The sequence below is a fragment of the Helicoverpa armigera genome, chromosome 16 (assembly GCF_030705265.1).
Source record: "Helicoverpa armigera isolate CAAS_96S chromosome 16, ASM3070526v1, whole genome shotgun sequence".
NCBI classification, from domain to species: domain Eukaryota; kingdom Metazoa; phylum Arthropoda; class Insecta; order Lepidoptera; family Noctuidae; genus Helicoverpa; species Helicoverpa armigera.
Window position 1 is genome coordinate 4780388 of NC_087135.1, and position 18252 is coordinate 4798639.

General features: G+C 35.6%; 2 protein-coding genes across 4 annotated transcripts; one reads left to right on the plus strand and one right to left on the minus strand.

Annotated features, from left to right (window-relative positions):
• Window positions 1-16: 16 nt before the first annotated feature.
• On the minus strand, window positions 17-4937 carry LOC110384508 (interaptin). Its single transcript, XM_021345816.3, has 6 exons — window positions 4036-4937; window positions 3144-3361; window positions 2913-3057; window positions 2569-2827; window positions 2199-2404; window positions 17-1936 (listed from the first exon to the last, which is right to left on the minus strand). The coding sequence occupies exons 1-6, from the start codon at window positions 4666-4668 to the stop codon at window positions 122-124; spliced, it is 3276 nt and encodes a 1091-aa protein (XP_021201491.3). The 5' UTR covers window positions 4669-4937; the 3' UTR covers window positions 17-121.
• Window positions 4938-5990: 1053 nt separating this feature from the next.
• On the plus strand, window positions 5991-14298 carry LOC110384497 (uncharacterized protein). Of its 3 annotated transcripts, XM_064038402.1 has the most exons (6): window positions 5991-6399; window positions 6628-6742; window positions 8510-8686; window positions 9062-9236; window positions 9314-9397; window positions 9469-14298. In XM_064038402.1, coding segments are annotated over exons 2-6 (2907 nt in total). In that variant the 5' UTR covers window positions 5991-6399; window positions 6628-6740; the 3' UTR covers window positions 11938-14298. The 3 variants fall into 3 exon arrangements, with proteins under 3 accessions (XP_063894472.1, XP_021201471.3, XP_021201469.3); XM_021345796.3 differs by lacking the exon at window positions 6628-6742 and having other exon boundaries at window positions 5991-6192; window positions 8511-8686; XM_021345794.3 differs by lacking the exon at window positions 6628-6742 and having other exon boundaries at window positions 5992-6399; window positions 8511-8686.
• The last annotated feature ends 3954 nt before the right edge of the window (window positions 14299-18252 follow it).

Genomic DNA, 18252 nt, shown 5'->3' on the forward strand with positions numbered 1-18252 from the left:
TTTAGATACTTACATGAACACATTTTACAATTTTCATTCCAATAACATCAAAATTTATAGGTGCATGCAAAAATACATTTAGACACTTAACTGTGTGACAATACGAACTTAAAATTATTGTTTATTCCTCGGGGGATTCATTGTCACCATTGCTCCTATCTTCATTGTCTTCAGAAGGTGTACCTGCCCGAGAACTTTCTGACCCATAAATGTTATGCAATTCTTCCAATTTGTAATGTATTTTCACGCCTTTAGAATTTGTTTTGTTCACTTTATTCACGAGTGACTTGGTTTGTTCCTCTAATCTTTTCAATCGTAAATCACGCGCAGCAAATCGGGCTTCATGATCGATTTCATTGGATGTTGATGCCACAGAATCTTCTTTGTCAGAACTAGAATTATCATCTTTTGGTTCGTCAGCAGTTTCTGCACGGCTGCTACTGGGATTCTGATCGTTATGTAGAGTTTCAAGTCTCTCAATCATTTTGTCTCCTGTGTTTAGTGTGTTACTAATAGCCTTTACTACTTCAGAACAACTACTTTCTAAGTTATGCAGTCTTTCATCTTTTTTTGCAAGTCTTTCATTTTGTAGTCTAACATTTTCTAGTATAGTTTTAAAATCGGTGGTTGTACTTGTTCCTTGTGTATCACAACTTGGCCCATCCTTTGGAATATCATTGGATGATAATTTTTTATGTTCATCAGTAGTTTTAGCAAAATCGTCACATTCATTCTGTTGATCGTTGGTTTCTTTTCGCGTAGCGGTTAAATCTTCAGAATTATCAGTATATTTTGGGACCTTGGACACTTCATCTGAAGTTATCGGATCCTCGCTATCTACATCACCTTTAAGTTCATTGTCAACGACATTTTCAGATTCATCATAATTTTCGGTAGGAACACTTGTGGTGGGCCGATTAATAAGATGGTCTAAGGTGTTATTTATTTGCTCACTAATCCTTGCGGTAGTTTGCACCTTTTTTAGCAACGCGGCACTGTTTGCTTCAAGATTATTCATTTTTTTGTCCTTTTTAGCTAATCTTTCGTTTTGGAGTCGGACATTTCTCAAAATTTCAGCAGGATCAATTAGTGGCCTACTTGATGAAGATTCTTCTATAGTAGATGGTGCTGCACGTAATTTGCTTTGTTTATCATTGCCATCGTCAGGGATGGTTGGCTGAATGTTACAGATATCTTCTTCTATATTCGTTTCTTCAGGGCAAGAGTCATCATGTGTAATATCTCCAGCTTCATCTTCTGTTTCTTCACAAATGACTCCGTTTTTCGGAAACGGTTCACTTCGACTGGGTTCCGATATAAGGTCATGATTTTCCTCATTTTCTTGAGTGTCTAATGGTAAATCAGCGACATCCAACATATCACTAGCAGGATCTTCTCGTTCAGCATTATTAAAATCAGTGCTGGAGTCCAAAATAGTTTCGAATGATTTCTTTTGTTTCCTCTTGCATCTCATATGAGTCTCAGCTACATATTCACTTTCATCATTCGATTCAGATGATTCATCTGACGGTCTTTCGTCACTGTATCCGCTTTCTCCGGAATTATTAAATGACGGTGAAAATGACTTTGCTTTTCTACTGGAAAATTCCGCCCTAAGTGTTTTCCAGTCTCTTTCCGACTGTGTGTTCTTTTCACGGGCTTGTTCCCACTTTTCACGACAGTATTCAAGCTCTTCTTTAAGCTCGTTTAGTAGCTTTCTCTTTTGTTGCAATTCGTATTTAAGTATCTTTTCGTGAGTATGCAATTGATGATGATGTCTTCTCAACCGACCAACAACATGCCATGTTTTGCTCAATTCATTTGTAACAAGACATAGTCGCCGTTCTTGTTCTTCTAAACGTGTTTCTAAGTGCCCATTCAACTGTTTCATTCGATTGACCTCTTTTATAAGACCCAATTTTTCTAAGATTAGATCCTGAAAACAAACATTTGGCGTAAGTATAATAACAAGGAAAATAAAATATCTAGGTTCAAATTCAGAGAAAACATTATAACTGTTTTTGTTTTCGAATATTACCCAAAAAATTGGCTCTGTACCAAAATTAAAGCTGCGCATTTTTGAGTACTTACTGTAAAATAATGATCGCGAGTTGTTTATTTTTAAATTGTTGACTTCTGACCATGACTCAGTTTATCTAGAAAATTACAATAGCTGGTGCAATGATATAATCAATTACCTTTAATCTGATGTACGTCTGACTAACGCTTGGCACTAACACAGGTCCTGATTTTGTCTCAACAGATTTATAACAAGTGGTAACTTTTTCTGGAGAGTTCCCATCAGGTGCATTTTGATGACTGAGAAGTTCTATAAGTACTTTCCAAACTTTCGGTAGGTTTTCCACTATTTCTTCGGCGGTGGTGCTTGAAGGTTTTTGAGGTTCTGTAAAATCAAATTATATAAATATTAACCGGTGTATCAACGCGACGATGCCCAGCTACTATGTCTATGTGTAGGCTATTAAAACATTAATCAAATTGCAATAACTAAATCTAATCACCCAACTATCAGACTTATATCTAAATCAAAACTACAATGTTCGTTACCTGACTCTTGTTCTGTTGTCTCTACTGTCTCTTTTGATGATTCTTCTCCGTCCTTGGTAGTTTCAGCGTTGTATTTTTCTTCATTATCATCGACCTGACTGACTAGTTCCAGCAAAAGTTTGGGTAAAGCAGAGGAGACCTCTGATCCATTTTCTTTTTCCGCCATCTGTGTCAGTAGTCCATGATTTTCCTCAAGCCTTTGAACCAATGTATCCAAATCTTGTTTGGTTTTGTCTCCCAGCAATACTTGAGAGAAAAGCTGTAATTCAAACAGAGTATACACTGTAGGCAGCCCTAATATGTTTACACCAAATTCCTAAGTATCGTGCAGACGATAAACTTACCTTGTTAACGACTGCCATTTCGGCCTTCAATACGTTTGTTTCGATTTGGCATGAAGATATTTGTGAATTTTTGTTATCAATGGTTTCTATCAATGAATCTATTTTTGTTTCAAGTTCCTCAACTTTAGTATTGAGATCTTTGCACCTGAAATATAACAGTAAATTCGTGAGTAAATCGCAAAATATCTGAAATCTGTTGATAGTCGCTGTAGTAACTTAGTTGTATCTTACTTTTTGTTTTCCGTCTGATATAGTACTTTGTGCTCATCCAGCTCTCGCACCAGCCGTTGTCTAGAGACTTCAGCAAGTCGAGCTCGCTCTTCATAAAGTCCTCTTAATGTGCGGATGTTTTGTAATTGTCTCTCGTATTCTTGTCTCAGATCGGCAGACAGCAGATTAGTCTCTCTATCGGCTAGAGTACGTTCTATTTCGTTTAACTTATCTTTTAGCTGTAATGCAAATGAATTTCATGAGAAGGCAGCAAGTATAAAAATATATTTATCGTTTTTATAATGCATTTGTATTGTGTAACATATTTGCAGACACCTACATGTTAAATTCTTATGTTTCGACTTAGCAACAGAAATGTAGATATCCAACAATTTGCGTCAGTAAAAATATATTCATAATAATTAATAGCTCTATCAAATGTGTTATCAAGGATGGTTTGTAGCTACTATGGGAGTATATTGTAGAGTTGGCATTTTGTCAAAACGTAAGACGCCAAGTAGCAGATGATGCGTTTGGATCGCATGCCGTACATCGGCGGTCCCTGACCGGTGCAGCCATGCTGCCTCCAGGTCGTTGGCACTGGACTTGGTTCATCGTTTATTATTTCATTATGAAGCCCTAGGAAATGACTGGAGACAGTTACAGGATGAGAGGTCTCTAACTTAATTGTGTTGGTAAGTCTTAATATGTCTGCAACGCCTTATGAAATTTTAACAATTTCTATGAACGCGACATACGTAAGTATACTTTTCTTCTGAAGAAGATTGTTGGGGACACTAGTTAATTTATTATTGAGAAGACACTATTATATCATAAAGGAAAATAAGCAAAACATCACAGTATCCAACTTATTTATTCTATGGGTAGGTACATACTATAAGTGGGTACTCACATCATTTAATTGTTGTTCTCGTAGACTGATCATTGTTTTGCTGACTGATACTACTTCCTTCAGAGCACGGATCTGTTTAATGGATTCTGTGTTTTGAACATTCAAATCTGCAATATCCGAGTAGGCTTCCTGCAACGCTCGATTTGTTCCAGAGAGATCCTTTCTTAGTTTCAAATTGTTGGCTTTTAATTCATCAAATTCATCATTCATTTTTGCTAAAGCGTCTGAGAGTTCACTATTTCCCTTTAAATGCAAGAGATTATCAGGAATTTCAATGTTATTCCTCGATAACAATTCACAAAGTAACTTATTACTTTCATACAATTCCAGCTTTTCCGCCTTTTCATTTTGCAACGCCTTTTCTAATTCTTCTTTCTCGTTTCTGTGTCGAGCCAATATCTGTCTTCTTTGTTCACGTTTTATATCAAGCTGCTTTCTGAACTCGTTCATTTCTTCTTCTTTTGCCTTGGCTCGAGCTTCATTTTCGTCCTTGGTGGTACTACCGTCAAGTTCAACACTCATATTTCCTTCTTGTACACTAGAAATATTTGTGTTGTTCATTATTTCACTTTCACTTGTGACGTTACCAGTTTCTTGTTCCCTTGTTGGGGCACTACTGGCAATATTTCCCATTTTGGAATACTTTTATAAACAGATCGCACTTTCATCCGCGCAAAAACAGCGCGAGGATGCGTGTTTTTAAATAGGTAACGACCAATATGATTTTAATCAGACAAAGGACTGTCGAGTCGGTGTACTCACGCGTATGTTCGACGAAGCAGTCGTATCCCGAAATAGCTGCCTCGTCAGCTCCAGACGTGCGTCGGCACACACATATAGCACGCTTCATACTGCTGCTCACAGTTTAGTTAGTAAACGTGAATGTCTTTCTATGAAATTTCGACAACATTTTATTTTTACCAAGTATTTCAAACGACTGCGCAATAGTGTGCATTTTTGGGAACTTCGTTGGGAATGAATACCTACCTACGATAACTGGGTTGATGTATCGAGAGCTTTATTAAATAGGTACCTACCGTCCTTCCATACTATTTAAAGCTACACAATATTTATTTTACATTGCCCGTCGATGTAGACTGAACTCCGAGAAAGAATAAACTGGTTTGTTGTACATTATTGTATAGGCATTAAGCATTTTGGATTTAAGGGGAGGGTTTATAAGGTGATCGAGATGTTTGTGAAACTGCAGGACAAAGTGAAAAATAATAATTACACTTATTAATATTTTTATTGTAGATACTGTTGAGTATGGGTACAGAAAATTCGAAGTTTCTGAGTATCTAAAAATGAATCTAGATAGATCTCTCAATCTCATCAAACCCAACAGCACGCAAAGAAATTTGTCGCTGGGGCTCGGTCACCCGCTGATACCTAAATATGGTTTCTGCGCAACGACTTGCAGGTATGAATGTTAATTTAACAGATGTTTAGGTTTGCTGAAAGTGCAACTGTAAAACTGAATTGATTTCCTACCCACTATATTTTTCTGAATAAACTGAACTAAGTATTGCAATTATACAGGTCTAAAACATTTATCTTGACAAACGCTACAACTTGTTTAACTATAAGGGGCCAAAGTTGGAGCAATGGTTCAAAAATATTCCAGTATATTTTCAGATTATCTTTTAACATCGCAATATTTAATTCTTTTGTAACATATGCCTACATACCACCTGCCTATCTCTTAATGAAAAAGAAAAATCATTATAATTTCACGCATTTCTCACTTCTCTCAATGTTGATTGCTGTGTGGTATGTTTCAAGAAGAAAGAATAAATAAAACACGATGGACATCATCATCCTCCTGCCCTTATCCCACAACACGGTGAACATTGTAATGAAATTTAATTTTTGGGCAAAGACAATACAACGACCACAACGTGTACGTCAAAAGCCTAGGTTCCAAACGCTTAGTTATCACGAAAGAAAATTGCCAACTGTCAATCAAACGTCAGTTGAACTAGTTGGTTAATCAGCCACATAATCGAAATTCACATCATAGGACGAATTTTCTTTTGGGAAAACCCAATTTTAAGTCATATTCATATGTATATAACATTTCCAGTAATCTGTTTAGTCTAACTTGTTCATATGACTCATTAAAACATTGGCAGCTGGCAAAAGCGTAAAAAATAAGTAAATATTTCACGTTGTGTGTCAAGATTGATTTTATTTTATTTTGTTTTAACAGTGGCTTATTGGTAATAATAGCTAATAAATTCACTTTGTGTGTGACGTTGTACAATTTATTCGACAAATTGGACGTACCATAATCTGAAATGTGAAGTAGAGTTATAAGCTTGTTAAGCAATGGATGAGAGTACTAAGAATTCCCCTTGTAAGGTAAAAATTTACCAATGTTTTGCTGTTTAATCCTCTTCTGACTGTAGACAGTTCTAAGCTGACTTTTCTTGTGGTTGATAATTAAGTATTAATTCATTTTGCTTTAATTAGATATGCCATTAGTGCATACAGTTGTTTTAGATTGTGACAATGGCTATATATTTTTGTCTTCCAAATAGATAATTGTTTTTATTCTGATGTGTGTAAATACTACTGTTTGGAATTCAGATATCAAGGGGACAAACCGTTATCAAACTGTGTCATATTACTTTAGAGCATTTTGCTTGCTGATCTGGTAGTCTGTACCAATTTGGTGTGCAAGATTAATTTAGTTTGATAAAATGGGAAAAAACTTAAATTATCTATTTTTTATAAATAATATAATTAAAACTTACATCTATAATACTTCAGTAATTAAGATAGAATGCACATTGCTTTTCTTTTCTAATTTGCATTTACCTATTACACTTTATTGGAATTTTTCACTTATAGAATTAGTTTTGGTCTAATTTAGTATAGTAAGTTCAACTCAGTTGCGCGCCCTTGTACATATACAGTAACTTTGTGTGCGTGACAAGAGGTACAGTCGGGTACAATACAGTTATTTAGGGGTTGTATACGGGGGTTTAAAGAAAAACAGTTATTACGTAATTTAATGTTTATTTATTTATAATGATTATGAATCGCTATTTGAAAAATCAATTGATGAATTTTCGGATTCGCTACTCTCCAAGAAGAATTATAAATTCTGACTCCGATGTCAAAATGTCTATAGTATTCTTCTTTTTTCTTTTCTACATGTCGACAAGTATTACGCCACATCCCTTCATCAATTTGACTTAAACGTTCATTTATGAGTTTCATTATTTTGTTATTTTGGTCGACATTATACGAAGCAATATAACTTTTTAAAATTCCCCACACATTTTGTTTACATTATTATACTAGATTATACCTCTTTTTACATTCTTAGTCCACACTTTTATTTATTGTCCACGTACCCCGAGCTAGAAAATATGTACTTAAGGAGTATTCAATTCTTAGATACTGTCAATGTCAATTTGAAAAGACGTATGAAAAATAATGAAAACTATATTTAATAATAAAAGCTTTGAATGTCGTTTTATTTTTTGAAACGCTTTATCTGACTCCTTAATAATTTCTCCGCGAATAACTAGTATTTTCGTAAACGACTGTACCCATAAGAAAAAGTGATAAGAACACGTCATGCTCGGACGACGTCACTGTCACACGAATGAAAGTTGTATATTTACAAGCCGACGCACACATAGGGCCGCGCGCAAATCTGAGTTGAACTATCTATACAATTTTAAATTGACTGTTACAATCTGTGCAATTAGAGAAACATAAATGTGTTGATAAAATTTCATAGAAAGTGAGAGTTTAATGGATGTTCATAAAACACAGTTTTTACGACATTCCCTCATTATTTCTGTGTTATTGTTATTAAGATTGTGTTATTTCTTAGTATCCTATTTAATGTTGTTTACTCTCCACTTGCAAACATACAACTATATAAATCTTCATTGTTGTAGTTCTATTGAAATCCACCAGCTGTTCAGAATAATACTGTTTACCACACATATTGCACAATTGAATGTTTAGTATTCACATAGACAATTATTGTATGAAGTTATGGGTTTTATGGTGATCTACCACCTGTCTTTATATAAGGGCATTTTATAAAAAGGTGGCGTTCTAATCAATCAGAATCAAAATAAATAAGAATGATAGAAATTGCTTTAGTTCCTTTTGACTGAAAAATACAGAAACGCATATTTCATTAGTGTACATAAGAACTTATACAAGAACTCCTGTCCTGCCAATAATAAAAAAAAAATCAAGGTACAGTTGTTCCGAGTGGTGCACATACAACATAGCTGACAACTTTAACAAAAAACAAAACACAATTATAATTTGAATTATAATGAACTATATGTACATATTTACATGACCTAAAAATAAACTTATATATGTACAACTAAAAACAATTATAAAACACAATTTATGTTTCTCTAAATGAAACAAAGCACATATCCTCCAACATGTGGACACTCGCTTGTTTGTTTTGATGTTGCACAAATTGCTAGGAGTGTGACGGTGATGCGGACGATCTTCAGCTGCACGCTGAGGTGGAGCACTTGAGGCAGCACCTGGCGGAGCGGGACAGCCACATTGTAGCTCTTGAGGGGGAGTTCATCAAGTGTACAACCAGAGCTAACGATTTAGAAGAACAAGTCAGCACTTGGAGGGAGAAGTATGAAAGGTAAGTTGGGAAAGCTGATATTAGTCAGACGAAATGATTTATCGTAGGCACAAGTTCACGGATAACACGAACATCTGTTTTTTTTAAACAATTGTTTACTTTGCAACTTGAGAAGGAAAGTTTGTAGTTAATATTTGTTTTAAGAAAACTGATGTTTATTTGGTTGATGAACTTGAGCCATAGTCTGATTAATAAAATAAAATAATAAATAAATGGTACTTCACTTTGTACATAATTTAAAATATTTTGCTTATTTCTAAAGTTAGCTGATGTTTGATTTTATACATATAATGTTAGATAATTGATCCTATTGTGTACTGATTCTGGTTTCATAATAAAAATGTGTCCATACCTAAACATTTTCATTATTGCCAGGTTATATGATTCACATAAGAGGGTACAGAAACTGAATCAAGTGCTGGAAGATAAGCTTCTGCAAATGGTTGACAAAATGAAGGGAGAGAAAAGTCAACTTACCAAAGATATTGCCACTTTGTCTGTACGACTTGCCGAGTCTAAGCACAACTACAGTATGTTACAAAAGGAGAATGTATGTCTTTTTTTATATGTGCATAATTATTTTTTTTGGGTTATTCGGTTATTTTAAAGATCATATTTTGTTTTCAGGAGAGATATAAGAATGATATGAATCTAGCAATACAGTTGCTACAATGCAAACCTGATAACTTTGTGTCTCAAAAATTGGACAATGTAAGCTACAGTTTCTTATTACTATTGGTAGTTAGTTTAAAATATATTAAATTGAAATTATTTTTTCACAGCTTCCTGTAGATACGCAGGCGAGAGTGTCTCAGTACGTTATGTCCAAGACATCTTCGAAACCGTCAAGCTCAACTCAATCTAAAAACGGTAACGATATTGATACTTTTGATGCCAGTGAATACGAATTCAATATTTCCGCTTCCCTGATGTCAAAAATACTTGAAGACAGTATTCAAGATACTGTTACTAAACACTGTGATACTTGCACATGCAACAAATCTCAAAACAAACCGTTCTGCTACAATGAAAGCTATTATTCTGTAGCCACGCAAACTATGACGAGTGGAGAAATGAAAAATTCGCTTTGTCTCAATTGCAATGCTGATGTCAAGTCGCTACATTCCAACCTCAGTATTAGAAGTATATCGCCACACCCTGTCAAACTGATTAATGAGAAATCAATGAATAATGTAGTCACTCCTTTGTACATACTACCACAAAACACTGAACCTATCAAAGACATTCCACCACCAGCAGTACCACCAGTTATTGAGAGGCCAAAAAATAATGGTATAGTTATTGATACCATCAAAATCAATGATAAAAGCGTTTTAGAACCCATTGTACAAATGGACGCTAAAGTGGATGCTGTTGCTAAAGTCGACGACTTGAAACAGTATAGGAAGACTAATAGTGTGTCTATGGAACCTGCAGTACATCATAAACTGTGTGATCGCACAAAAAGTTCAATTTCAAGCAAGAAAAGTAGTATTCATAGTGCAGGGAATGGGAATGAAGAACCGCTCATTCCAAAAGAATTGCCTCATAAGGATGTACTAAACAAAGATATCCTAAATAAGGACATTCTCAACAAAGATTTGATGAATAAAGATATTCTTAACAAGGATATACTTAACAAAGACATTCTCAACAAGGATTTACTGAACAGTAAGGAAGCTAAATCCATAGCCGATAACATCAGTAAAACAGGTGATAATATCAGCCTCAGAAAGAATTCTCATAGTTCGATGGGTGCCGTGAGTCGGACATCGTCAATCGCCAAATCAACAGTAAGTACACACAAGTCTAATACTCAGGTCGGCCCGGGGCCTAGGTTCTGTCATTTACGTATGCAAGCGGGATCCAAAAATATCCTCCTTGACAATGCCGAACCCGATGTACCTCCTGTTCTATATAGGCGGCAAAGTAAATGCAATGAAAACTCCATCTTCAAAGATCTCGCAGATGATGTAGATAACTTTATCGATTTAGAGAAAACCGAAGATGATCTTACAATAAAAGAAGATATAAAAAATGACAACATCGTTGTTGAGAGCACGCTTATCGATGTCCACGTTGACAACAATAACAAAGATACTAATATTGCTGCAAAGAATACCACTATTAACCCCATCTTACTAAACGTTTCTTCTTCTCCACTGCAACCTCTGAAGACGCACACATTTTCTAACAGTTCAGAAAATAACAATAACAAATCGCAAAGCATTGCAAGTCAGCAAAACACAACTGAAATTGATAACCTGCTTAACGATTTCAATATTGATAATAACAATATTCAAAATCATAAAGAGCAAACTAACGACGACACCAAAACAGCTGATGTTTTCACTCCCACCGATAATCATGATGTAAAAATATTTAACTTTGATCGCTATGAACAAAACAAATTAACTAATCAATACAATAAACCTTTAAGGAAAATCGACATGTCGCAACTTCACTCCCTTGAAAATACTAAGATTTCTAAGGATCTGCCACCACAAGGTGACTTAGCGGTAACAGAGAAAAAGCCAGAGGTAGTGAAGCCATCGTTGCCGCCCATTGTAAATGTTTATCCAAACCTTACGCAAACCCATTTGAAAGTAAATGACAACAAAGTTTTTACTAATGAGCAGAGTACCAGTTCTTTGTCTAGTGACGATAGTGCGGCTATATTGCAAAAGCAGCAACTGCTTAGGGTCGCAGAGTGGGTAGAGAAGAACTTGGAGCAACAGAATAATTTTAACGATCCTCTGGAGGAGGATGTTAATTTTACCAATAGAACGCTGAGGCGAGACAGTAAACTGTCGAGGCTCACAGAAACTCTGAACGAGTTGGCGCTGAATATGCCTCATCCTGTTAGCAAGTATTCCAAGTCATATGGTCGTGATGGGCATAACTCGTGGGTTCACAATAACGTGACGGCGCAGAGTCAGGAGAAAATGCCAAAGCACCCGATTGGAATCGCGAAACTTGCTGGTCACGTGGTCAAAGAAACAATCTTTCCAGTAGAAAGTGGTGACGCGACCGTGACTGAAATAAGCGACACGACCAAAAATAGAGAAACAGTTGCCGATTTGGTGGCCGAAGGACTCAGAGCTAAAGGCAACAAAGAGATAACACCGGAAGATTTGGCGCGAATGGAATACAACGTGAAGAAGTTTTTGTTGAGTGGACCACATTGGGTGAACCCGGGGTCCGTGGGCAGGAGCCGGCGCACAAGCAGTAAGACTGAGACTGATGTATAATTCCACAGTAGGTAGCCACGGTAGAGATTCAACATGCATTCCATGTTAGGTCGGAAAGCGGTATGGCAGTCTTGCACTAACGATGTTTAAGCAGCTCTAGTGTAGCTACTTATTTAAATTGACAGTTTTATTTGTAAAAATATTTATCAATTTTTAAGTTGTTCTTGATCGTTCGTGTATGTTCGTTTTGCAAGATGTTCCTAATTGTAGATATTTGGCATCTAGTTAATCAAACTATCGGAGATTGTTTACCGCTCTTATAAACGGATTTATTCAAACTAGTCTTTCGTACGTGTGTTTATTATTGTGCTTAAGATATTTTTAATATAGGGTTTGTATTGTGTATTGTACGCGATTTTAAAGGCATTTATGTTATGAAAGTTAATCAGAAGTAATGTGTGTAAGAATGAAGTTGTAATGGTAACGAGTCGGGCGTAGGTACCTACGGAATGGTATAAGAAAGGCACAAATCATAAGTTTTGGAAGTTTTATAGCTTTTTGATTTGTTTTTATTAGATGGAAGTTCTAAAATTTCAATGTTAGTGTTGAAAGATCGATATTAATTAAAAAAGGCTGTCGTTTGCTAGAATAGCTTAGAATAGGGAAAAGCATCGCCAATATTAAAATAAGACAAGTGAAGAGATCTATTTGTAAACGTCATCACATAGCAAGCGCAGATATCAGAGCCACTTACTAGTTCACTATAGTTACTATGTCTTAAATAGTGTTTTTTGTTGTATTTTTATCTCAGACTTTTACTATCACAATATTAGTACGCTTTCGAATAAATGTGATAAATGCAAAGTATATGATAGTGGTTAAATTCGCCTAACGTACAAAATATTCTAGCAATGAATTAACTCAAATTATATCTAAAACAGGCGCAGAAATTATTTTCTTATAAACTGACATTGATGTTACCTTATAATGATGTATTTAGAAATACCTATGTGTTGTGTACTCTGGATCCTTTGTCGATATTGTGTACCCAATGATTCCAGTGTTGAGCAGTTGTGACAAATTCGAGTTTTGTGAATCGATTCATTATTATCAATTCGTATTGTCGACTTGCTTGGTTTTTGTGATTGGCTGTCTTTTGTGTTTCATGAAACCAAAAGTATTACACTTATTTTACTGAAGTGTGTGTTTGTGATAATATTTCGTCTTATACTAGTTTTTTAATAATGTATATGTGTGTAGGTATAATTTACGGCTGTTTTCACTTCGTCATTCACCTTCTTATTCATACTTTAATATATCAATAGAGTTAATCAAATATAAGAAATTCATGGTATGCATTATTACTATTTAGTTCAAAAATATTCATAATGCAGACCTTGAGAATATATTACCCTCATATTCCCTACATACACAATGTATCATGCCTCCGCTTACACGACATGTACAAGTTTTATAATGTAATAAAAAAGTATGTTAATAGATATCAAAATGGGTGTGTTTATGCATATTTTCCTATATCAATGGAATATATTTTTTAAATATTAGTTATGGTGGATCTGTATACAGTAGTTAGGAAAAGAAATGTTAGGATGTAGATCTTACCTGTTGGTATGATGTTTATGGATGGTGTTATGCGTATGAGCACAAGTTAGTGTCGTTCGTGTTAGTGATCGTCTACCCGACTAGCCAGCGCATTCCCTCGGCACTCCAATGTTTATCATTTGGACTGTAACATTTTGTATTCAGCTAGGTCATGTTTGAAAAAGATCTGTGATTTTTTGCTATGATCAATTGATCAGGGGTGTTGTGTATTTTCGCCAATGCAATGTTATTTTAAGTGAAAGAAAATGCAAATGTTATACGTAGTTTAACAATCAACTAATATTTTTTAAAGGAATATTTTCTGAATCGTTACTAAATTCAAACATAACAGTACAAATGCGTAGATAACTATTATTCTTGCCAAATTTTTGCATACACGTGACCCCTGATCTGATCGTTATTTATTTTAAGGGTCTTATTACTTGATACACTCCATTGATCACGAAGCTTGTCGCTGACCCTAGTAGTTAAATTAGATGTAGATGTGCCACAGTCTAACTTCGTGCAGTAGGTCAACACGAATTATGTTGTGCAATCATACTGAAAAAATATGCCGATTGAACTAGTTTATTTTGGAGATAATTAAAAATCAATTTATAGGTTTTATTTAAACATTGTTTTGTAACAAAGTGATCTCGATTATATTAAAAGTCGCGTTGTCTTACTGTATGAAGTGGATAGTCAAACTGTGGCTATGCTTTCGAAACAATATTCACACGAGGGCTACGGCTACTCTCACTGACTAGCTTCAGCAGCGTTAATGTAATATGTGTTTATTTATTAAACATTATTGTAAACTATACGAGTTTTATTGAGAAACCATAAAAAGCATTGAAACTTAACCACATTTCTGACAGATGTGTCGAAAAAAAATAATTCTTCCATGTAGAATTCAACAGCACAAACTTCGCAAAAAAAATACAAAACTTATAGCTACAGCAACAGAATTGAAATCAAAACAATTGAATGTAATAAGTCGAACTTATCAACTTTTTTACATGATGTAAACATAGGGTTGAGCGTGATCACAGTAGCGTGAAATAGGTTATCGTTGCTAACAAGGAGGAAGGGCTTATCGTGGATCGCGACACAGCTGACCTTCGCATTTTCAAAATACTTAACGCACCTCTATTGTATACATGACCTTGTATACCTCAGGCTATTGTTCATACCGTCTTCAATTTTCGCTTTAACATACAATTTCACCTTGGGTGATTAACAAGCGTAATTGTGTATTTTTATCTCGGGATGTTTGTTTATGTAAGCGACCCAGATGACTTGGCTATCAATTTAATGCTCCACTGTTTTTGTTGCCACTGGATTGAAAATAGTTGTATGACGGGACGTATAAAAATCTTGACTTTATAGACGCTGTCATCTGCGTTTGTCAGTGGCAAGTAGGCGGTAGGTACAATTAAGACTTTAGATCGACTCATTTCCCAACAATTCAGATTATCAGTGAGCTACAGTAAAGTACGCACATTATCAAAAGTCTTTAGCACAAAAAGCTTTGCTATTCGCACAAGGAACAACAGACAGACGTAATGGTAGCGATCATAACACTGGCAGGTGCGAGAGTGAACGACCGTTCGATTCGCCACCCACCGGGCGGTAAGCCCTACCCGAGACGGACATTACAACCTTACAAAGGCTCGCCATTCTATGGAGCCTCTTCCTGAAACGTCCTTTTGATTGATTGATTTGTGTACACGGATATAAGGAACTTAGCTTATGTGCTATGCTCTGACAATGTAAAAGAAACTAAGCTATTGATCCTTCCTTTTATTCTGTTAAGTATAAAGTGCCAAGTGTTCCGCGTGGCTTCACTTAAATGAAAGTTATTTCATTGCACCATTACACCCTCAGAGACTTTGTACCTCTTCTATTCTGAAAGGTCATTATTTCTTTACTACCAGACCGTGACCACGGTTTAGGTTTACGATCGATCTAAATGGAATCCGAATTTTCATCGAAAGCAATTTATTTAAACCAAAAGCTTCACGAACAACCTAGCACACGGAAGATTATTTTCTTGTGTTGGGAATTTTGCAATGTTTGCGAAGTGAACTTTTAATTTTATTGGCGTTATCCATATAAAGACAAGTGTAGCAAGATATTTCCTCCTATCTACAGTACAGATATAGGAAATTATGTACCTACTTTTAGAATGTTTTAATACTAATAACATCCATCTCAACATTTTGTGCTACCAGATAAGTGATTTTTTATTTACAAGGAAATCATCCAAATATGACTCATGTGCAGCGTGAGGAAGTGTAAGACTCATTCCAATTATGTTCCCTCTGGAGCCGTTTTCCAGGGTAACCCTTTCGAACAATATAGGTACATATTTCAGCGAAAATAAATGGTCAAGTGGCGATAGCGTCTAACATAGATATTCGAATATCACGGCTACGTGTTACACATAGTTACACGAATTTCGCACAGCTATCAATTCGTGTGCTCACGTTATTACAACAGTTATGTCAGAAATGCTCATAAAATCCGGTAACTTTGACACGACGTATCGCAAATGTCGTCACTATAACCGTCTTTTCGGCCTTCTCACGGTCGCGTAATGTGTTTTGCAGTGACAATGAGGGAAATGTATAGAATTATGATACACCGTTATGCCACATATAACTGTCTACGGAAATATGAATTAGCTGGGTTCACAGTGTCGGAAACACGCACGCGGGTAAACGCTTTAATTTGGTTGTGAGTGTGCATGCCCATTGACGAGAACTGTAAAGAACGAGATGGCTACGGAAAAGTTTGGATTTTATCGACTTATTTGGAGATTGTTTTATACTTTAAGGTCGGTTAAGATGCAGCTGTATTTAGTTAAAATGGAATGGAAGTAGTAGCCCACCTAATTTCCGAAGTTTCTGTATTTTGCAAAATTCCTGATTACTGAAATCCACGATCTTCTCAAGAGAATACATATATCTACTTAAAGTCCAAGTTTAAACGTTTATTTTACTTTAATTAGAATTGATGTGTTCAGTTAACGTTGTACCTGCGACTAAATGGAGATTCAGAGTTAACGGTAAACCACGGCAATCCCTAACATAAGCCTAATTATTCGGGCTGGACATAGCAGGTGCTTCTACGAGTGGCATCAATTTATTAACGTAAGTAGCTACTTAGGTGTATAAAAGAACCGGAGGGGCGGTTTAAAGTGCTGTATCTATAGAAGTAGTAACTAATAGGTAAAAGTTTGTAATTTGATTATTAATGAGGTATTTTTTATCAAATATGTAATATTATTAGTTAAGTATGTAACCGATAAGGCACGCCAGCATTGGGCAAATGTTTATTGAAAGATAACGTCTTACAATGAAAACCCACACATTACAAAGGCGCACATAGCTTGAATATCCATAAGAGCGCTAACAATAGCAGAACGGTTAAGCCACAGGTATGGCACCGCAGTAAATTAGGGCCATTTGACATCGGCTATTATCTCCGATATTCAATTAGTCTGCAATTAGGATGCATTAGCAAGTCTGTGGTCGTGGGCTTGTAGGTACGCTAATTAATAGATGGAATAGGATTATTGCGATAATAAGCTGGTAAAAGTATTCCTGTTCTTTTAAGTTTTTCATTACATAGGTCTAATATGTGTAGGTACCTAGATTTAGCATGTCAATACCCGTAGACGTAGCACCTGACATTTGACGAACTCCGAGGTATCTGACATAACATTCTAACAACTCCGACCGAAGACTAAAAGTGGTGAGAACTTCGTAAACTGCAGTCGCGTTTGTGCTTACCTGTACCAGTTACACGTTAGTATAAGATGCATGTTGGTGCTGCCCCGGAGTTATAGTAGGTATGGGCACTTTTGGGCAGGTAAAAATCTGGTAAAAATCTGGCAGGTAAGACTCTATGTACACTATATCTAGTATGCAACTTGCATACTTAGATATAGTAGTAGAAAACTTTAACTGTAGTTAGTCAGTCAAATCATCATCACTACATCATCATCACAAGCAGCACAAGCATCTCCAGAGTTTTTCAAGTAAGTACTAACTAAGGTAATCCAATTAAGGTAGTTTACTTATCCACATCCAATGAATTTTGTCTCCGTCGACTATGTAGGATAAGAGACATCGATGTTTGACATTCATAGATGAACTATGTTTGACATTCACTTCCTCCACAAACCACCTTACCCTTATCTTCTCACCTTTTACTAACGTCTTGTTTACAAATAAAGGTAAGTACAGTAAACAACGATAATTGGGTCAAAATTGAGTGTGAAATAATGTCTGTGTTGTTTCGCACGGCGGCTGCTACGTGCTCTGTCAACGTCGGTTAGTCGGCCAGGCGCAAGCAAACGCTATTCCGCGAAATGCATTTTTAGATCACAACGTTAATAGACTGTAAATTGAATTTCGCAGTTGTAAAATTGTTTTTTCACGTAATATAAAGAAAACTGTGTAGGTGTATTTTTGTCTGTTTAATTCTGAAAAACTATTCTGTTGACAAAGCAAGCGTAGAAATCGACTTCCCCTTTCTTTATTTGCAGATGTCAGAGAGAATCTCTATAAACATAATAATGTACCTACATATGTACTTCCCCCTACCAAAAGCTTGCTTGGCAGATCGTGCTGGTAAAAATACCTACCTACAATTTTCAGTGAAAATACAATTTTATACAGGAGTATGAATCAATGAAGGTAGAATATTATCTGAAATGAGAACTTAATGCGTATACTTCGTACCATAAAATTTATGATTAAAAAA